Genomic DNA, 22,542 nt, shown 5'->3' on the forward strand with positions numbered 1-22,542 from the left:
TTTATTTGTTCATAGAATATATAAAACAATATCGCCCTGCCCCATGGAGGTATATACCTCCACGCCCTGCCCCTCTCTAATTTTTTTGGACGCTGCTTCATGAGGGCGTGGAATATTAGTAGTTTTATGAGACAGAGACAGAACCATACAGTAGGCCTATATGGTTCTGAGCTTAGACTCGGTAGTTCATGTAAACCTTCACAAACAACAAACAATTTTTCAGAATCGTGAATAATTCATGACATGACATAGATTAGGACATTATAGGGGGCGCTATATAAACATCAACATAGTGGAATAGGTTGTATCATGGAGCAACACATTGTGTTGCAGCTCCATGATTGTATCAACCGTGATTTTCGTAAAAAGGCAGCTTATGTGACGCAATTGAAGTGTTTGATAGAGAAATTTACCTTATAACTAAAAAAAAAAAAAAAAAGAATCATCAAGATCTTTGACAGCATCTAAACACAGAGAGATGTATCACATGGAATTTGTTCTGTACCTAGATGTTTCCTCTGGCAGATAGTCGTATTATATTTCTTAGCAAACTTTTAATATTTCAGTCATTACTATAAAAATCCAAATATTTTAATCTAGAATCCCCTCTGATTTTGGAAGAGTAACTTTGTGTCACCTATTGTATGGTATCATCAGCATCAACAAAGACGATCTTGGCGGTGGTTGGCTAACTTCATCGCTTTGATCCTTTCTTGCCGGTCGGTGTGGTTGATTTTGGCGGACGTTTGGACGTGTTCGATTTGTTGGCATCTCTACGTTTTCTTGAACCTTTGGCGCTTCCACTAGATGATTGTTCCCTCGTTGATAATCGGGCTGTTATAATAATACAATAAAATAAAACAAGGAAATTGAACAAATCATGTAATTTTATAAAACGTAAAGTTGTACAAAAAACATGCACTGATAATGAGCACATTTCGATCATGTACAGGAATGACAATAACTATGTAAAGTACTAATAGAAAGTTTCATTCCATGGATGATTTTTGATTTTGTTACATTGTGTGGGTGGTCCGCGCTCTGTCGGCAAAAGACATGGAACCTTTGATCTCAAAACTGACTCATGCGTGTCTTCTTTAATCCATGCCACGTTCACTCTTCTCTGCTTAAACTATGCAAATTCTATTTTTGTATTTATTATTTCCTCTTTAGAGGATGGGCCGATCCTGGAGGTACTGCAATACCAGGCCAACCCGTGGCCAGGATGGAGCAAGCTCCTATTCCATGGCCTAGGTTCAAAAATCAGTTTAATATAGAAGCTACTCGATGAGCAGCGTTTCAGATATTAAGCTGAAAAGAACAGATACTACACATGATCTTAGCCAAAAGGCCGAGAAGCGATACCAACCAATATTTCCACAGGTATACTTCTTAACAACTAGCTGTTACTCTATTAGTGTTGAAAAGTAGTATTAAGTTTTGATTTAATTTAATACACATACTAACAAACCAGACTTAAATAATTGATTAGAATTGAATTAACTTTTTATAATGTTTTTGTAAATTAATAAACTGGAAATTCAAATTATTCAAATTTCAAATGATTATGAATATTAATTAGCTTCACGCTTGCATGATTCAAGTACAAAAGTAACGCCCATGTAATGCCTGAATGAACGCCAACGTCAACTCCACGCTTGGATGATTCGAGAACAAAAGTCACACTTTTATGAATTATGAACTCCCAAAACCAACGGCACATACATGGGGGCGAGTGGAGTGGGGAAAAGGCAGGTAAAAAAAAAGCAAGATAGGCCTACCAAGAAATGCGGCATCTATTGACTCTTGATCATTTAATAATGGTATATAGCTAGGTTTCCGCGACTCGTCATCTTCTGAAAAGATACAAAATATGTTGAGAATTATTAGCTGGTTATTAGTTTACTCTTACCATATTACGGTACCAAACTTAACTGGCTTTACACCGGCCGGCAATGTAGTTTTTATTAGTAATCTAGATCTTTATATAGATTGATATATTTTTAGTTCTACTTACTTTCAACTTTTATTAAAACAAATGTTTCTCTTTCTTTTAAAACCTCATTTGCATATCTTAGGGACGCTTCAATTAGATGTTTTACATTGCCTTCTGGATCAGCAAGATCAACTTCGACTAGAGAAAAAAAACCACAGATTTTATTTTAAAGATAAATTGTCACCCATTGTCACCACCTTTATTTCCATTTTATAATTACACTGTGTTACACCAAACTAAGTGAATAACTTTATTACAAAATGATTTCTTGATCTTCAAACGACTTTCATTATCTTTACTTTTCATTACCTTTAAACAAACAATTACTCATTCCTTTAGATAAATGAAATATTAATCATTATCGTGACGTATCATTATTTGAACATTTTGATAATCGATAATGCAATCATAAATAAAACCAAATGATTATAGAAGCTTTAGCCAAAGGCTCTGAAATCATACATTGTGATTAAAATGATACTTTACACACAGAGATCCTTTTAAAGAGAATGTGATTGTTATCAATAAATTTCGAAATCGTATTCTCTATTTAAAATATACACAAGCTCAACTGACCATCTTCAGCGAGTCTACACCGATTTCGTATATTCTCCAGAAGCAACATCGTTTTGCAATTAGGATTAAACAGCGCTTCCTCCCGTTCTGATGGAAAAAATGTACGGTACTGTATATTATTATTACGTAACAAGTTATTTAGAAGTCTTTTTTTATTTATTTATTTATAGTATACATATGAAACGCCATATGTGCAAACATATTTTTAAGACAAATATATTAAGACAAAACTCTGGAACCCAGACTAAAAGTTATTATGTATAGGCTATACAAATGAATTATATTTAAACAATGATGCTCTTCTAACACTACATGATAACAAATCGTAGGCTATCGGGGATTTAATTTTACTCTCTCATAGGTCTACCTTGTTAAAATTGACATCTGTGACTGTTCAAACAGTTAGAATTGAATGTAAAATCAATTGGAAAAACCAGGCCTACATTGCACACGCTCATCGAATTGCTTCTTTCATTATTCTACAGTCAATAGAACTATTCAAAGACCCTAACAACCTACTATGGTAGTTTTATCAAGTGGTGTTTAATTGGATTAAAATGAATGCGCACGTATTATGACAATTTGGCTTTAAAAGTTAAGTTCTAACTATAGTTAGCAACTTGCATTATCTAAAAATAAGATAGTTCCACAATCATCACACACAACGAAAAATTGACGCCCCTAAATATATCAAATCATGTATAAAAATATATACAATTTACATGGTGCCCGGCTCTACAACATACATTTGATGTACTTTAACCCTATTATCTATTATATACAATAACATGATTTTGGTTGCTATACACTTACCTCCATATCGTACTGTAATAAACATAATTGACTAGCTCAACAGGTTGTTCCACGGTGTGAAAAATTCCTTTCAATCTGTTAGTTTTATTATCCACAATACGTCGTGAAAAACAAATTGCATTCTCTTTGCACTATATTTCGTGAAAACAGTCGAGCCTTATTTGTGAAGTCAAGTAATGGACCGTACTAGTAGCCTACAGGAGGGAAGTCCCAACAAAATGCGGCAACAACGTTATCGTGATCGTCTGCTTTTGAGTAAAGTCCAAAACTATACAACTTGCCGGTAAAAACCAATCAATATCATTGATATCTGGTAAAAGAAAAAAATTGGTATCGTGATAGTTTGAAACGGACCTAATTATACGTGCTATAATACTCAAATAGAATCACACTCGTCTTCTTTAGTTTACCTATTGTTAATTCATGCTTGATCGATCGTTTTATTTTCCATTTATTCTTTCTGCTTAGTAACGGCAATGTTACGATTGAATAGTCGAGGGTCGGAACATAACCATCAATCACTAAGTGCAGACAGGTTTACTTCTCTGGCAAAGTAAACCAAGAAACGGATTGTTTTGTATTTCAAATCAATAAATTACTATTAATAAACGAGCAATATGAACTCGGTAAAACCAATACCAATTAACGGAGACAACTAATATCACAATCGAATAAAACAAATCCTAATTGTGGCAGACGGTTATAGATAAAACATAGATTTAGCTTATGTTCTAGGAAACTATATGTCTCGTATAATCCCTTGAGATGAAACCTGTGTGGGGAGTTCAGAGATATTTTATGTTACCGTACGTGCTACAAGGTTGACTTAGTTCATGATCGCGATTTATTATTAAATGAATGACTCGAGTGAACTGTACATTGGCGTTCCAGTTTTAAGTTTTTTCCAGCGTTTATGAGCATCGCGACCTTTGAAATGGCCAAATAGCCGTTGGTATAGCGGTTGTGTACTGAATGTAGGTTTTTACTGTTTTGACGCAGTTACACACATTTGTTGGTGGGGATTCTCCTGGGGGTAGGCCCGATAAGCAGTTTGAAATCGTGTCATTCCAATAAAATCTTACTTTTTGTATTTGTTAAATGATAAAGGATCGTTCGGAATTCAATAGACTCACCGCATCTGGTAACTTTGTCAGTCAGCATGCGCGAGTATTATTATTAAATGTGCATAGCGAGTATTGTTGTAAATACGATATTTCGATAGAATAGCCGAATCGATCGGCAAGGGCTACGTCGCTAGCTCACCCATCTGGTCGGTTATGCAAAAAGTGCGAAAAAACCCCAAAACACAAAAGCACTCACTTCAAATCAAAGCCCAGAAACACAGAAAAAAAAATGTCTCGACGCGGTGCTCGTCTGATCATAGAACTTTATTATTCAAAATTTAAAACATCAAATAGTAGCCTAAAGATACACATTAATCGCATACAATCAATCAACATGATAATATCTTTTAAATATAGGCCTACTCTAATATCTATCAAAGCAAAAATAGCGCAAATTTAACTTAACTACACTTTAGACAATCCCTATTTGAACGCGTCAATCGTCTCAAGGCGTTTGTACATGATAAAAGCGTTTTCTCCAGTTACAATCTAAATATAGCGAATCTTATGTCTACAACTTACAGTATACTTCTATACACCAATGTTTTTGGTGATCGTCGAGGAAAATACTCTTATTTTACAATGATTGTGTACTACATAAGCTAGAAAATCCATAAAAATAAAATCAAAAATATCTTATAATCTTATTATAAATAGTTATAACGTAAACAAAAGCTACTGTGAATATCAAAAAGTAAATATGCATATTAAAAGTAAATATTTTATTTGGAATCTTGATTATCGTATTCTGTCTACCTATAATAACTGAATAAACAGTTTATGAATAAATTGGAATTATTTATGTCATATTTAGAATCGGAAGTACGCCGAATGTAAACATTAAATGTATGCTACATTCACACGGCGCAGTTAAATTAATTCATGTACTATCTTTAACAAAGCGTGCCGTCTTCCACTCTATGAAACTAATGAGTGTGAATGTACCTTTATTTTTCTTGACACAACGAAAAGCCTTAATTAATGCATATTTCCTCCATGATTAATGTATTTAATACTAATCCATGTAAAAATGTATGCTTTAACAAAATGTAGCCAACTTATTCTATTCAAATTAAACTCTAGGCATATGTTATACTTTACTATCTTTAAGTAAATGCTTAAGGTAGACATTAAAAATAAAAGTTTATACTAAATTACAGTCATTTTTCAAATGTAATGTAACCTACAAAATCTAGTTTTCTTTATTTCAGCTGAAATGATATCATATATCAATGTACTTCAATATTTATTCCATTCAACAATACATTAATCATCAGGACGGAAATTTGAAAATATCTTGGACGGAATTGATAAGGATTATTGGACGGATTCAAATAAAAAATGTTATTTATAAAAAAATATCTTATTTATATTTACAAATAAAATTTCTCAATTTGTCAATACCTGTTTGGTATAATAAGGTAGTTCATTCAATTATATTTACATATCTTAATTATATTTAAATAAAATTTACATCCATCTGTGAAAATACTTAAAATTTAAAACATGTACAACGAAATGTTATAAAGCACTGGGTTTCTCAAAGTACTGTATTAACATTCACACAAAATTAAACTAAAATCTGTAAAGTTTTTAAATAATAATAATCAAATTGAAAATATTTTAATATGTTGAAGTGACATTTGTCAAGTTTAGTTGAAATCTTTAGTGATCAATGCTCTGTCGCTCTTTCTGCTTCTTGGCAACCTCTCCTGTAAGTTGTGAGATCTTTTTCATTAGGTTATCTCGTCTAATGCCAAGCATTGTTGTCTGTTTCTTCATGACTTCAAGTCGTGAAGGATCAAAATCTCCCTGTTCTCGCAATCTCTGAACGCCTTCACTGATTGATTGTTGCTCATTCAATACTTGAGCTAATTGTGTATTATAATTATCCACCTGACCATTCAACTGCATAATTTGCATATCCAAGAGTGCTTTTTGACTCTTAAGACCATGATGCTTTGGTTTATGGACAGTTTGTTTTGTTTCTTCTGGTTCCATTTGGCCTCGTAACTCACGTAACCTTGCAGATACAAAATCTCCAGACATCTTACCACCCCCACTGGTGGATAGGAACTCGCGGAGTTTGGCACTGGTAGCTGTTTCTTGATATCCATCAAGTCGGTCTTCAATGTTCTAAAAAATTAGCATAAAACCCATCCAATTAAATTGTTACATTTTCAATAACTAGTATCTAATACATATAAACATTGAAATAGACAGGTATGAAGAAATCAGACTGCTAAGGCTGCTAGTGTTACTGAAGGCCCTTCATAAATTGTCAATAACAGAACTACCACAAAGTGCAAATTACATAAAGTCCTCAAAATATACTTAACAAAAAAAATTAACTTAACACCAACCTGATCACTGAAGTCTGCTTCAATTGGTGCAGACACCTTCAATGTCACCAGTTCTCCTACAACATTTGCCTTTTCTGTTGAAGTTTTGGCATGCCTAAACGCAGCCTCCAGCGGAGTCTTGCCAGCCTCTGGTTCGCTAGCCGTCAGAGCACTTGTGACTGGCGTGGAGCGAGATCTGGCAAAGAACATGTCTTGACAAATGCAGGTTATAGCCTTGAAAAAATAAATTCATTATTTAATTTTAAATTATAAACCACATAAAAAAACAAAACTTACTGCACCCTAGTCTTGAAAATAAAAGTCTTGCAGAAACCTTACTATACGATTAGAATTTTTTAAACACAAAAACTTATATTATACTGTTAAAAAAGAATAAAATGAATATACCTCATAGAAGGCTCTCATAAAGAAAGGGTTGCGATCATCTATCAGATCATCAACCTTGATATGAGCTAAGCAGTGCATGATCACCATCACAAATTCACCAACAGACTCTAGACGCTCCTGCCGGATGAACAGAATATTCCGTGCATGCTGGAAAAAGAATGAGTTACGGAACATGTTCTTCTCATAGTTGTTAGCAGGAAGATCTGACGCAAGCAGCAGAGTGATATCTGGTGTCTGCAACTTCTGCTTTAACATTTGAATAACAAAGACGCCAAATTGATAGACAACGAACTGACTGGTGGTGATGTTGTCGATGTCAACTGGTGTGAGTTCTCCTCTGCAAAGCCACTGGGCGTCTTTGATGTCAATGAAGGGATCACTTCCTGCACCTTTTAAAAGAACATAATGATGATTACTATTTGTTGGAATAGATCTTAATATTTACTGTATGAACACACCTCGAAACATGGATAAAGGATATAACATGCAGAAATAAGCAGATATACAGTATCATACTACAGTATACTTATTTCTCCATATAACCTCTCATACAAGACATAAAAAAGTTGATTAGCCTCAGTTGTTTTATGATTCAAAAAGAGAATGTTGCATGCTGACTAAGTTAAAAAATCCACTTACCATTAGTACCACTGCCAGCCACTCCTCCACTATTTATCAACATCTCTTCCATCTCTCGAACATTCTGGAACAGTGGGGATGTCATGAGGGCAGAGAACATATTAGGGTCAACTCCTGGTGGCAATCCTTCTGGAGGTATGTATCCAGGCTCACCAAGAAGCTGAGTGTTATTGATTGTATCAGTAAGTTCAGCAGTACCTGATGGATAGAAAACATAGTGGATAAACATTAAGAAAAACTAGAACATATACTGAGAATAGTGGGGTTCTTATGTTGACAAATTGGACAATACATTAAGATCCCTTATAATAAATGTTTTGAAATAGTAAGAAGATTCGACTGCATTCCATATAGTTAACGTATAGTATGAAAACATAATATTATACCAAATGAATAAACCCACCTTTTTGTTGAATAAGGTTCATTTGGTCTTGTTCTCGTCTTTCATCAGTGTCAACTTGACGTTCAGAGTCTGTCTTGATACGTGTCATCTCCAATGATTGCTTTCTCTTTCTTCTCTCTTCTAGTTTGGCTTTCACACTTTCTTTGTTCTTCTGCATTTCAGCATCGTGAGCCTTTTGGAATTTCTCCATATTTTCTTGGTGCTCCTTTAATAATTTCTGTAAAAAATTCAGAATCAACTTATAGTTTCAAAAAATCCAGAAATCAAAAAATACTTTACAATTTTGCTAGTGTTATCATTTAATACAAACTAACTAATCATGTTATGTTATTAATTTCAATTTTAGTAGCTAAATTAATTTTTTTCATTTATTATTACCTCTTTAGCATCCTCATTTTCTGCCTTTTCAATATCAGCTTGAAGACGACGTTCTTTTTCTTCTATTTGGTGATCACGGGCTCGTGCACGATCATCTTCCATTTGTTTTGCACGCTGCTCATCCCGTTTCTTATCTGCTTCCATCTCATCCTCCAATGCTTGGATTTGCTGCTGCATCTTACGTCGACGTTCCTCTTCTCGTTTTTGTTTCTCAGATTTGATCTTCTCAATAGCACTCTCCATTTCTCTCATTTTCTGTTCACGGAAGATCTTTGCATCAAGTGCTGCCTTTGAAGCTTGTTCTGTGTACTGCTTGGTAAGGTGTTCTTCTGGAGTAAGTTCTCGCATGGCATCAGATAATTCCTTCAACTGTTTTTCTTTCAGCTCCAATCGTGCATATGCTTGTTGAAGCTCAAGAGCTGGTATGGCATCTTTTTCTGCTTGCTCAATCTTCTGAGTAGTCACACGGTCAAACTCAGCTAATTGTTTCTTTAAAAACACAAATAAAAATACAAACATTTAATTGTATATTTATACATACTGTTGATTTTTATTTAATTAAATGAAGTAATAATAACAGTTCTGTATAAACAAACAAAATAATTTATTGGAAACAAGTTTTATACCTTATGTTGCCTCTGAAGATCTTCTTTCTTTTCTGCTAGATCTGCTGCTGCTAAAGAACCAGAATTGGCAATAAGCTGCATAAACTCCTTCTGCTGAGCTTCCTCAAGATCCTCACGCTGTTGCATGCGCTTATCTGCCATGTTGGTTTTAGCATTCATCATCTGTGCCACACGCTCTTTCTCCATTAACTCTTCCTGGTGGACTTGTTCTTTAATGTGACGCTGTTTCAGAACTCGATAAATGATGCTTTCAGCCTTCTTGCCATCTTCACCTTCAAGGGATTGTTCCAGAGTTGGGCGTTCAGCAACACGTTGCTAAGGAACGACAAACATAAGTTTTACAAAGCATATTCCAGTATAGTTTAATTTTATTACTACAATGGGTAAGCCCACATGCAATATAGAATAAAAGTAATCCTAAGGTATAATCTTTCTCTCAAAAACAAAAAAAATATACCAGTAACCAGCATATAAAAGGGTAAAATATCTCTAAAAGTTGGTGATTACATTGAGGAGATGCAAGGATACATACCTGCTGGTCACTTAGATTGTCTCGTTCCTGCTGTTGTTTCAGAAGCACTCCTTCCATTTCATTTTGATGTTTATCTTTCATAGCCAACACCTTCTTTCTCTTCTTTTCAGCAACTCTATCAGCAAGAATCTTCTTTTGTCGCTCCTTCTCAAGATCAATAGTTCTAGTTAAATTCTCCATCTACAATAACAAATAAGACAAAATAGAACTTTGTATTCAGAGTAGCGAACTTTAATTATATGAAATTATAAGAACAATTGTTAAAAGTAGTTAAAGCTCTCTGAATACTATAAAATTTTAGTCATAATGTAACATCATATCACTACTGTAGCAAATTTGGGCACATCATACTTTTTTTGTCAAACTAATTTTGATAGTGTAGATAGAGCTGGTGTTAATTTGAAGAACATAATGTTTACATTTACCTCGTTCTCATGTTCTTCCATCATCACCTTTAGTTGTTCTTCTGTCAAATGCTTCTTTTTAAGCACAAGTTCCTTTTCATAATCTGCTTTATGTTGCTCTTTCAACCTGTTCTTTTGAACTTGATGTTGTTCCTCAACATTTCTCTGGGCTCTTTCAAGTTCACTACTAAGGTCTTTCTTCAATTTTGCCTCACTCTCCAGTTGTTCAATTTCTAGATTAGCCTGTTCTTCAATTTGATCCTTATGAAGCTTTTGCTGTTCTTCTCTGGCATCATCAGACGAAACCTTATCACGAATTGCATCAATGGCTTGTGCACCATCTGTGTCACCACGCAGAACCTGCTTTTTACTTATGTGATCAAGCTCCTTGCTTACAGCATTTTCTTTTGCCACTTCTTCCTTCAGACGCTTACGGGCAGCAAGTTTTGCCATCATGTGTTCGCGTTGTAAGTCATGATTAGCATCATAGCTTTCCTGGTGTCCTTTGACATCTACAAAGTATTGGTCCAGAATTGCTTGTTTTTCTTCTTCTGTTCTGTTTTCTTTTTTCAACAAAGTTTGGAGTGCATCTTTATGAGAATCCAATTGTTGTTCGTTTGCCAATTCTTCAGAAGCACTCATAACAACAGCTAAACTCCTCATACCATCTGCATCAAATTGAGCTTCTGATGCTAATAGGTATTGCTCTTCTTCCTCAGACCCAGGTTGAATATTTGTAGGCATACCTTTTCGAGTACTTTTTCGATTTTTTAAACGGTTCTTCATCTTCGCTTTCATTGCATTATTTACTTTGTTTGTATCTGCAGTTTGTTGTGATACGTTTTTAACTATTTCTTTAAGCTGAGGACCTTTATGTGCCAAATTTAAGAGTCTCATACGTTCTTCCATTTGGTCGTCTAGACCTCCTCTACGCTTTCTCTCTTCTTCTGCCATTTCTTCTGCATATCCCTTTGTAAGGTCAGCAATGAGCTTTTGTTGTTGCAACATAAGAAGTTGCAAATCTTTATCAGATTCCTCTTCCAAAATGATATCTGGCACAACATCCTCACCCAGACCTTCTCTTTTGGCTTCTGCGATGTGCTTCTGATGCAAATCTTGTTTAGCTTGTTGTCTTCTTTGTTGTAAGCGTTTCTTTAAGTGTTCCATTTGTTGTTGCTTTTCCTTTTCCAGGCTGTCAGCTATTTTGCCAGTTTGTTCAACAAACTCTGTCATTATTGATTCTCTTTCTTCTGCAGATGAGGCAGCACGAAGCTGTTTCTTCAATTCTTCTTTCTTTGATAGAAGCATTTCTTCTTTCTTTTGTTCATAATTCTGTATCACATCATTTACAGCTTTAATCTCATTTGCCTTCAGTTCTTTTTCAAGTTTAACTGCTTCTAGCGTTTGTCTTTCAGTTAATGTCTTTGCTAGTTCCCTCTTGGAGTCATCAGTCAATGAAGTAGTATGAATTCCTTGTACTGCAAGTCCACTGCGAACATTTTCTGTTCCACTATGTACAAGCTGAGTCTGTATCTTACTGGCATCACTAGGAGGTTGTACTTTTGAAACACTAATACTGTTGTATGCAGTTGTTGAAGACGATGTACCTACAGCAGCAGTTGACATCTGGGTTTGAATGATATTCAACTCGGTAGCAAGAGAGCCAGAAACATCTTGAAGCATTTCAGATGAAATTGTGAAATGAGCTCCACTTTCCAGCATTGCAATGAGTCGTTTAAGTAGAGGGATAACATCTTTTCCTGCTGTTTCGCATATAAGCAAGTCGCCATAAACTCCAGAGAAAGTGGCATCATAGTATCCAGCAACCATTGCGGCATTAGTCAAAACCAGTTTTGCTTCAGCACTCAGCAATTCAGATCTTTCACGAGAATATTCAAGTGAAGAATGATCTTCATCAAGATTCTCTGTTCGTGTTAGAAGTTGGTCAAATAGTTCACTCTGAAGGCGTGCTTTTGCTTGTCGGTAACGGTGCTCCACTGCAGAAGCTGCATCAGGATTTAATGTTCCTTCAAGTTCTGACTTTCTTTCATGGTATCGGCTCTCTTCAGACTGTAGTTTACTGTACAATTTTTGTATAGTATCAACAAATTTCTTATGGGCACCATGATGCCTTTCTTCACTTTGATGTTCTAAGTTGTCTCCTCCTATAAGTATGGAAACAATATTCTTAGGAAGAATTCCATTGAGATCTTCTTCAGAGGATGATCTACGCTTGACTTCACGCTTAGCAGCATTATCTAATTCAGTTGTTCCTTCAATGATAGACTTCAAAGCACTTTCTACATTCTTTGCAGTAATGCTGTCCATCTCATTCAAAAGGTTGCTTGATAATTTTGATTCAATTGTTGTTAAGTCATCCTCACGTTGTCTTTGTCGACGCCAAAAACCACGTCGCGCAACAATTTCATCTTCGAGCATGGCAACGGCTCCAAGGGGTGGCTTCTTTTTTTTGTCAGATGATAGAGTAACAGGAACCACGGTTTTTGTCTCGTTGCTTATTCGAACGCCAACAATTGGACTAAGTTCTTCAGTTACAGGATCGATTGCAGGTTTTCCAATCATAATTGGAATGAGTCCTACTCCATCTGGGTTTTCCATTGTACCACCAAGTGGTATTAGTTTTCCTGTTAATGGCTCTTTTTCAACTCCAAGAATAGGAACCTGTTGACCAGAACCACTAGGATCTCTAATTGTAGTTCCAACTAGTATAGGAAGAAGTTGGCCAGTTCCAGCAAACTCAAACATACCAGGGGATCCACCATTAGTAGTTAATATTGAAGCTCTTTCAAGTCTACGATCAACATCCTGGATTGTGCGAAGCTCATTTGCTTTAGCCTTCATTCTTGCTTTTACCATTTCTTTGACAGCCCCTTCTACAACAGACTGTTCATGTCGGCAGTTAGCACCTTCTGGTCCAGTGATGGCATCTAGATACATCTTAATAGCATCCAAAGTATGAATTTCACATGCCATGACAGAGCAATCCAACAGATTTTGATATCCACCACCAGTTGAAACTACATCATCTCCTTCAATTCTTCCACCATGAATTTGAAGAACCTTTCCACTCAGTGGATCAACATAATTGCAGCCTGTGACCATTGGTGTCATTGCCTCATTTTCTGTTGGTTGAAGCATGCCACCCAAGGGTATCACATCACCTGTTTCAGGATCAATACCAATGCTTAGAATTGGTACAGGCTGTTCACTGTTTGGATCTATCATCACAGAACCAACTTCAATCGGAATTGGGAGGCCAGTAACAGGGTCAGTGTGAGTACCTCCAACAGGGTATACAACTCCAGTCTGTGGATGGATGGTGACTGCAAGTATAGGACACCTGAGGGTTGTTTCGGAGTCAATCATTGGGCCATTCAATTTCAAGTCAGTGCTATGTTCTGTGCTTGTCAGCTTGGACACAACAGGAAGTCCAGTATTAGGATCAGTAGGGAATGGTATAAATGGAATCAGTGGTTCATCAGATCGAACGGCTTCACCTATGATTAAAGAAAAGGGTAAAACAGTTCAATTAACAAAATTCCTTGGATAAAGTTTTGAAAGATTGTGTTTGTCTTTATTATTTAATTGTACCAGGAAAACAAATAATATATTTACAATAATGAAAAAAATAAAAAGAAGTAAAGTTCTTATGATGACAATAAAATAGTCTTTTTGCTACCCAACACTGGTTGACATCAATTAGACAATTATCATCATATAAATAAATCACAAAACTATTAGTAATTATTAGTTCAGACAGTCAGTATGATCTCCCACTGAAAGTTTCTATAAAAAAATATGATCATCACACCTATTACCACCATCAACCATATACATAATATGCACAATATTCTTTACCCACCTGTTGCAGAATCAATGGTAAAGACAAGCCTAGAAGACACAGGATCATAAGCAACATTGCCTTGGATGGGCATCACATGTCCATTCTGAGGATGAAGGAAGAACTCTGGTGGCACTTCATTGACTTCTCCATGTGCAAGGATCATTGATGCCTCACTGTTGGGCACTATCAAGTTTGTAGATTTGTCAACGTGTATCAGATCAGGGCATAAGATATTGCCATCAGGACCTAAGTAGAGAGCGATACAAATGAATGCGTCAGAAATTTGAAAATCCATGAGCTTCAAAACTGTCCATCATCTTGTCGGTGACCGATGCAAAATGCTGAACTAAAGCAAACTTTACCAAATTATTTTTTTTGAAAACTAATATTTGCTAGTGTAAACTACTGTAGCCTTTACCTTACAATAAAAAAACAAGAAAAGCGTATTGGATAAACAGTAATTAAAAATAAAATAACATACCTAATAACTCTTCTCTATTAATTGGTATAGTGTCTGTTCCAGGTTTGATAAGCTGGGCACCTGTACCTTCACCAAGGACACCCCATGCACCAATACGTTGGCATTCACTTCCAACATCTGTAGCCATTCTATTCAATAATGCACCAACACGTCCAGAAACACTAAGGGATAAACACATTTATATTTATAGTACAGTACAACATTTGAATTAGAAATTTAAAATGGAATACAATAGATAAGCTATGTGTAATTGTATATGACATTAAATCAATGAAAGTGCACACCTGTAATGCACAACAGTCGCATGGATTTAAACAATTAATAATGTTAAATATTAGATAGTCACAAAAGGGTTCTATACAAGTAATAAGTGTAATTTTAAAAAATTCACTCACTTTCTAATAATGCTACTATCAAATTCTTCTTCAGGACTAGTTCCATTTGAAAGTTTTTCTGCACCTTCATTCAAAAGACGTATAGCTTCTCGTGCACTGGCCATGAATGCAACCTATAAAAACAAAATACAAGATTTCTGAATTAGTATTCTCGGATAAGGACTATAAACTGGAGGTCCAGTGTACACATCTGGCTCATGCGCACTTTAAAGAATCTAGTACATCTTTCGAGACGAGTAGGGGGTTACTCCGGTGTACTAGTAGATACAGCCACTCATCATAAATGGGCCCTCTGGAAGAACAGTCTTTGACAGAAGAGCACATTAAGCATAAAGAATAAATAATTAATAAATAACACTTAACACTAAGCTAAATCTTTACAATTTTTCCCCTACAAGTGTACTATAACAATACCATTGTTAAAGTACAAGATTTCAGTGCAATAACAAGTTTATATAAAATGTTCACTACTTTATTATGCATTATCATACCTGGTGTTCTTCCCTGCCTTGGTCATCCTGTTTTAAAAGTTCACTCTGTTTCTTGAGGACAGCCTCAAATCTGAGACCAAGCTCTTTTCGTCGTTCAAGCTCAATACTTAGCTAAAAGAAAAAGCAAATCTGTAATTGAAAAAAGAGTTGCCACAGTGACTTAATGGTATGAGTAAAGCAACCTGATAGGAATGATGATCAACCTAAATTAACCTCTGTAAATTATTTGATCAAATACCTCTTCACTCTTTTTCTCATAATCTGCTAAGTCCTCTTCTGTTGCTAAAGTAGATCTTCCAGCGAGATTCATCTTCGCTACCCACAATCCTTTCAGAGACTCTGTTTGGTTGTTAATCTTTTGGTATAATGCTTTGGCCTGTAAAATCAAACAGTTTCAATCAATACAGCCATATTGTAAATGCATTACATGAAGAAATTCACTCAAACATTCAAATAGTAATGTATATGATGATGATGTATAATGACAAAACTAGTTTGACCGGTATTTCTATACATATCTTTAATACATAAAATCACTGAACCAAAAATGATAAATACCTCTTCTTTTTGTCTTCCAAGTTCTGAGGCCACATGTCGAGATTGTTTGGCAAGGTGATCATAGAATCTAGGAGAACTAAAGCCCTCTAGATCAACTTGACGATCATAATCCCAGAATTCATCTGTTCGTACTTCATCTATAAACAGTAAAAAACATTTATTTTTTCATAGTAGTAAAAATAATTGTACTAAACATACTAGTTTTTAGAATTAGCTGCAGTAAAGCAGGGGCAATAACATTTCTTAAATCTTGGTTCCCACTTGGATACAATGATGTAGGTACAATGCAATGACCAATCACAAGAAACAGCTTGGACGATCCATCATGTCATGGTTGATCAAATTATATTTACATCTTTGCATTACATCCAAGTGGGAAGTATGCCCCTTGTAAAAGTTCCTCACCATCAGCCAACACCACTCCGTTTTCTGCTCCATCAGGCTGGTTGTTTCGAGCATCTAGATTGCGACTGTATTTCTTAACGTGATGGACAGCAGAACCCTTTGAGGAGTAGTCATCAAAGTCGTGGTTCTTGGTGAGAGCACGGTACTTAGGGCGAATGTAACTGATTTTCTCCCATCCATATTTGCGGAACAACATCTACATGAGAAAATTAATGATTAATAAAAATAAATTTCATAAAATTCAATCTATTTCTTGATATAAAGTTTGCAGAATAAAGCATGGATATGAAAACGTTGATGATTGTAATGAGAATGAGAAATTAAGTTAATTAAGATTTTGAAAAAAAGTTGTTGGTGTACTACATGTTACACCTGAATAACTGTACCTCTGAGCTTAAATAAAAACATGGAGTTAATTTCTTTTACAGTAGAACCCTCCTATTTATGGGTCATCCCACTGTGCTGGGGTCTACTCTACTGTCAAATTGTAAATTTAAACTTACTAAAGCAATGATAAGGAGAATTGTCAAGAAGAGAACACAAGCCATCATGATGCCGATCAAAATCCAGTCTGGTGTCAGAAGGATGTCGCTCTCTAAAGCAACTCCATTCTGTACGATGTATCTTGGAGTTGTTGGGAAGAATGGCCCATCTTCAGAACACTGTGCATTCTCTGCCATCACTCTTACATACTGTAAAAAAAGATGTGTTAAATATAATAAATATCTACAGTAAGTTTTCCAAATATTGGACACCCTAGAGCTGAATTTAGAATCTTTTGGACCTCAAGAAAAGTGTGGAAATTGGTAGATTGTTTCCTGGTTTTCAGAGAGTTCAGTATTGTGTAAAGTGTGTAATAAACATAGTAATACTATATTTAACAGCATTTTAGTCCAAGAGGTGTTAAAAAGAAATCTTTCCTAGTGTTATAATGTACAGTACAGTAAGTTATTATAATAGACACCAGGAACGTGTAATTATTCGTAGAATCAAATTTACCATTTTTCTGTTTGGATTGTCACTCATGTAGAAGACATACACACCGGGATCAACAAATTTATATGAGAAGAGAGTAGTGGAAGTGCCGATCTGACTTTGTAACTCTTCTAGTTCACGGAAACCACCATAATCAAACTGCTCATTAGTATTATAAAGATTCTCTCTGGAAGAAAAAAATTAGATGTTTGCAATATTTATTTGTCATTGAATGTTTTTTTCTTAGAGAATGAAAAAGTTAAGGTAGGCTTATGTCGACCTGCATCTTAAAGCAACTCAACGGAAAGGAACTAGATGCTTATGTCAACATGGAACTGATTGTTATCCACACCACACACACACACAACATGATTTGTATTGGAAAAGGAACCAGTGTTTTTGAGTGTTCAAGTCTATTTAGAACTGATCACAGTTACCCATACCGCACATGTGAAGCGAATCAAATTGTATTTAGCTGCGTTTAGGTTGTTTCAGTTACAAAAAGGTATAACATGTTCAACACAAATCAACTATTATTTTGCACAACTGTGCATTTTACTTTGCAGTCAGGAGAACTTATGTGGAAACAGTTGAGTCATGTGTCAACATAAGCCTACCTTCAGTATTATTAAGATTATTATAAACAAAAAATGTATGTTTGCATTATTTATAGAATTCATTTCAGATTTTATGGTAAAGTTGGTTGTAGCTTACCTATCATACACTGGGTAATGTGTATTATCAACACTAAACATCATTGTCTCACCATACAACAAACAGACAGTAGGGTTCTCAATACCGCTATATGTTGACCCTGAATTGGTGGAGTCAGCAAGAAGGTGGCGCATACTATTGCTGACATCTCTACGTCTTCGGGAACTCACTGTTGAGTTGCTTACTGGCACTGTAACGTTGATGTCACCCTTTGCATTATCAAGGAATAGATTGGCTGTTTGTACTGGGTCTGGAGTGTACACACCAAGGAACCCATTGTCTGTGAATACAAACAAGTTATACTGTATGTTTAAGTAGATTTAAGTATAAGTAAAAAGTATATATATAAAAAAAAAACATTATTTCCATCAACCAAGTTTTACTGATTGTTAAACCAGATCATTTAAGCATTAAACACTTCAATTTCAGAGTCCATCAACCAAGTAAAATCAACTCAAATAAAGTAAGTAAGTTCATACCTCCCATTTCCATTAGATGTACAGTTACACCAGTTCCATCATTTGTTTCACACTGATCACTTGTCAGCGTATTTCTCGAGTTAATGATCTTAGTCAAACTGGACACTGGAATATTTACAGTTTCACCGGTGTCAGTAAATTCCACTTTTATATACGGTTCATCATCACACACCATTGTGATTGTGTTCCTCTGAGCCAGTCGGCACTCCAGGTCACATATCTCCTCTAAGTCATCGACTTCACAAATACATAGGGAGAGGGTGGTGTCATAACTAATGTACTTATCAGGTGACAAACAGCCCTAATTAAGAAATTCAAATTTAAGAACAAAAGAATGAATCAAGATGAATCTGAACATGCAATGGTTCGGTGCTTGCTTATACTACAAATTATTGTTGACATTTACCTGGTTTGTACAATAATCTACCCATCCTGCATCATCTAAGCAGTCACCTTCCTGTGTTCTGGTCTGACCCTCACTGCACAGGTCATATAAATGTTTGACACAATCTTGTTCACGTCCCGGAATCGTTTCATAACCGTGAGCACATGGACACTTCCGGTCACTAGGTTGAAATTCTCTACCGGTTCCACTACATAAGCATTCAGACTGGCCCTTGCTTGATTGGTATGCCTCACTACCACAGTGAAAGCAGCCTTCTTGACCAGTAAGGTGGTTGAAGTGGTCAATAGGGCAGTCAAGGCAGTCTTCAAGTGACATCCCATACTCTTTGTTATTGTATGTGCCAATTGGGCACGGAGTGGATTCAGAGGAGTTTGCTGGGCAGTAGTAGCCTGCGACAAATTCAAGTTAGAAAGGTGATACTAAATTAGACAAACTCATTATATCTTGATATAGAAAACACACAACCAAAATACATAGTCAGCAAATAACTCACTCAATGGTTCTTACAGGACAACTATTAGAATTATAATAGACCCAGTCTACACTATTTACTTACCAAGCACAAACCAAGTGTGCAATCTACTTGTATTGGACGGATGAGACACTGCGGTTCGGGGAAGGAGTATGTTAATTGACATAACACGCCTAATACCCCTTCTTATGTACTGTGTTTAGATCCTTTATAAATCCCATAATTATTTACAGTGTGCATTTATAAATTGAGCAGGAACAGAATGTCAAAGGTTAGAATCATACCACTAAGACCCAAAAAATAAATAACACTTATATAACATACCAATTGGACACGGAAATGAATTGGTTTTATTAACACCATAGTTGGTCTCATTTCCATGTGGAAGATCTGTTATGGCACCTTCAAGACATACAACTCCAGCTCTACAAATCTCACAGAACTGACGGTCATCATCGTTTCCATACTGACCACCTGGGCAAATTTCACAAGTATCATCAAACGTAACTTGCAAAGAACCGTCAATCTGTCGGTATCCCAGAGGGCACTTTTTCGGGGTGATTGCTCCAGGGCAAGGCACGGTATTATTGCAGTCTTCTCCACCACAGTAATGTCCAGCCGGACATGGTTGTGGAGTGCTGGAATTAGTTGGACAGTAGCTTCCACCTGGGCATGCTACCTGCGTCTCAGCTAGCTCACAATAGTAGCCTGGTTGGCAATTATGTTCTTCCCATGATCCTTCTGGGCAGTACAGACCCTCTGTGCATTCAATGCCAAAGTGATTAGCTGTATCATTTGGACAATAGTGACCAGCTGGACATAGGTGACAGTCAACTTGGTCTGTGAATAAAAGGGGAATTTTTTAATACTGTATTGGCTTGTAGGTTAGGTGTTACTATAGTAATGATAAATTGGTTCAAATAAGGACAATTAAATACAATTATTTTTCAAAATAAATGAAAATCATTATACAAAAATTAGAACTATAAGAATGGGGTTTTTATCATAAAATTATCAAAGAGTAATATGCAACTTTTCATTGTTCAAACTTTAAATAAGTTCTATAAAAAGTAAAATGAGAATCAGGCAGTGGAGCATACAAGTTAAATTTTATATTCTAAAACAGTTTAAAACAAAAATTCAACAATAATCAAAATACTATATACATACCTCCAGCTTCTTGTGTATCACGATAAGTTCCAGGTGGACAAGCAATTGGCTCATCAGTTGCTTCTGGACAGAAGTGAGCAATTGGACATGGACTGATAGTATAATTTGTCATAGCTAAAAAAACACATTATTATTTTACATCAAAATATATTCAATACAATCTAAAGCACTACCGTCAGTGGCAGATCCAGGATATTCAAAATGGGTGCTAAAATACAATATTAATAGTCTATTAAAAATAGACATCAAAAAGAAATTCATAATTTCATTTTAGCTGTTAAAAAGGACCAACTGGGCCCTGACTGTCATTCACAAATAAAATACTGTATATAGGCATTAGGAAATTTTATTTATTTATTTTTTTTTGGAGCAAATAGTAAATCTAATGAATAGATGAATTGCGACTCTGCACCACTTTTGTGATACAGGCACCAAATTTTCATGTCTCACCTTCCATATTACACCAAAAGCCAGGTGGACATGGTTTACAAGTACTGACGTTTGTAGCAGCCGCTTCGTAAGAGTATGTTGTGTTGGGACAAGCTATTGGCTCAATGGCAGATTCACAATAGTAACCTGAAAAAAAAATTTAAACATAATAAAAATAAATTTAAACATTGTCTGTACCAACACCAATATGAGCTCATCTTCCATTTTTCATTATGCATTCCATGTTGACTCTCGCTATAAAAACCATTTTGTAACAGTGGCAGTTTCATGATTTTTAAATAATCTTATCAGCTAAGTACATGCTGTTGAACGGCTGAGCATAAATAGCCTTCATATGAGATTAGGATAACCACTTACCTGGAGTACATGGTACAGGAACAGGGTTGTCATCTGAGCATATATAGCCTGCTGGACATTTTACACACTCGGTCTCACTTCCAGCACCTTCGTATGAGATTACAGATCCTGGATCACATATAGATACATTTTTTGCACCTAAAATAAATAAAATAAACCAATGAGTAATTGGATAACTAAAACTTTTGTCTAATTTCAAAACAATTTCAAATATACATCATTGGCATTTATTGGTTTATTTATATTATTTTATATTTATTTATTTTCCCAAACCTATCTTTTTATCCATGTACAGATATCAAAATTGTTACATAAGGAAATCTCTGACAGTGTCTTCTAAAACCAATTACCTTCTACGCAGTAATAACCAAATGGACATGGTTTGCCGACCACGCTGTTACTGCCATCTGGGGTTGGAGTATCCGATCCACTATAGCAAATGTAACCAGCTGTACAGGGGCCTGCATCAATACCACCAACACAATAACGACCTTTAAAATGAAAAGTCAAAAGCAGTATATAATAATGCTTTCCATGCAAAACATGAATAAATGATCTTTACTTCTCATCTTTACTTCTCTCAGGTTATAGTCTAGACAAATCTTGTGCTTTAAATTACAAAAATGAAGTGACCACTACTACAATCTAGGTTATGGGTACGACTTAAGACTTCTTGTACCTGTTGGACATGGTTGACACGACTCAGGAACAGCGAGGCCTGAGACATCATCTTCAGTGTAAGTGCCATTAGGGCATGGTATTGGAGCTATAACACCTTCAGGACAATAGTTATAAGAAGGACAAGGTTGAGGTTCGCTTGTGTTGTACATACAGTACCGTCCTACTGGACATGGGTCACAGTCGGTTGATAGTTCATTGGGCTGGTATGTTCCTGTGGAGATTAAAAAAGAAAATTGTAAATATGATATACTTTTAAGAATATTTAAACAAATTTAAAAACTATTTCAAGTACCGAGTGTAAATAATTAAGTTATAAACGGTTAAGAAAATATTCAAAGTGTTATTTCTAATACTCATTAATGCTTATTTACAGTAGTATAAAATATTTTTTACCAGATAGCA

General features: G+C 35.5%; 2 protein-coding genes and 1 non-coding gene across 7 annotated transcripts in view; all 3 read right to left on the bottom strand.

Annotated features, from left to right (window-relative positions):
• Positions 1-44: 44 nt before the first annotated feature.
• LOC144850439 (uncharacterized protein CXorf65 homolog) lies at positions 45-22,484 on the bottom strand. The gene is made up of 6 exons (XM_078707720.1): positions 22,475-22,484; positions 3,386-3,465; positions 2,573-2,659; positions 2,018-2,134; positions 1,782-1,856; positions 45-834 (listed from the first exon to the last, which is right to left on the bottom strand). The coding sequence occupies exons 2-6, from the start codon at positions 3,408-3,410 to the stop codon at positions 695-697; spliced, it is 444 nt and encodes a 147-aa protein (XP_078563846.1). The 5' UTR covers positions 3,411-3,465; positions 22,475-22,484; the 3' UTR covers positions 45-694.
• On the bottom strand, positions 1,172-1,363 carry LOC144851206 (U2 spliceosomal RNA). The gene has a single exon (XR_013614165.1). It is a non-coding gene; the product is annotated as a U2 spliceosomal RNA (small nuclear RNA).
• LOC144850438 (uncharacterized) overlaps positions 4,756-22,542 on the bottom strand; it is a 77,875-nt gene continuing 60,088 nt past the window's right edge. For all 5 annotated transcript variants that reach the window (XM_078707716.1, XM_078707714.1, XM_078707715.1 and 2 more), the window contains 27 exons: positions 22,139-22,351; positions 21,810-21,950; positions 21,460-21,597; positions 21,103-21,228; positions 20,653-20,766; positions 19,807-20,322; positions 19,011-19,399; positions 18,605-18,905; positions 18,126-18,405; positions 17,436-17,598; positions 16,940-17,128; positions 16,437-16,632; positions 16,032-16,168; positions 15,712-15,849; positions 15,474-15,584; positions 14,983-15,095; positions 14,588-14,748; positions 14,125-14,352; positions 10,263-13,759; positions 9,838-10,017; positions 9,306-9,620; positions 8,680-9,168; positions 8,302-8,518; positions 7,899-8,096; positions 7,260-7,648; positions 6,873-7,085; positions 4,756-6,645 (listed from right to left, as the gene is read on the bottom strand). In XM_078707716.1, coding sequence (XP_078563842.1) covers positions 6,175-6,645; positions 6,873-7,085; positions 7,260-7,648; positions 7,899-8,096; positions 8,302-8,518; positions 8,680-9,168; positions 9,306-9,620; positions 9,838-10,017; positions 10,263-13,759; positions 14,125-14,352; positions 14,588-14,748; positions 14,983-15,095; positions 15,474-15,584; positions 15,712-15,849; positions 16,032-16,168; positions 16,437-16,632; positions 16,940-17,128; positions 17,436-17,598; positions 18,126-18,405; positions 18,605-18,905; positions 19,011-19,399; positions 19,807-20,322; positions 20,653-20,766; positions 21,103-21,228; positions 21,460-21,597; positions 21,810-21,950; positions 22,139-22,351 — 9,623 coding nt within the window. In that variant the 3' untranslated portion in view covers positions 4,756-6,174. The remainder of the gene's footprint in view (positions 6,646-6,872; positions 7,086-7,259; positions 7,649-7,898; positions 8,097-8,301; positions 8,519-8,679; positions 9,169-9,305; positions 9,621-9,837; positions 10,018-10,262; positions 13,760-14,124; positions 14,353-14,587; positions 14,749-14,982; positions 15,096-15,473; positions 15,585-15,711; positions 15,850-16,031; positions 16,169-16,436; positions 16,633-16,939; positions 17,129-17,435; positions 17,599-18,125; positions 18,406-18,604; positions 18,906-19,010; positions 19,400-19,806; positions 20,323-20,652; positions 20,767-21,102; positions 21,229-21,459; positions 21,598-21,809; positions 21,951-22,138; positions 22,352-22,542) is intronic.

The sequence above is a fragment of the Antedon bifida genome, chromosome 8 (assembly GCF_963402885.1).
Source record: "Antedon bifida chromosome 8, ecAntBifi1.1, whole genome shotgun sequence".
NCBI lineage: Eukaryota > Metazoa > Echinodermata > Crinoidea > Comatulida > Antedonidae > Antedon > Antedon bifida.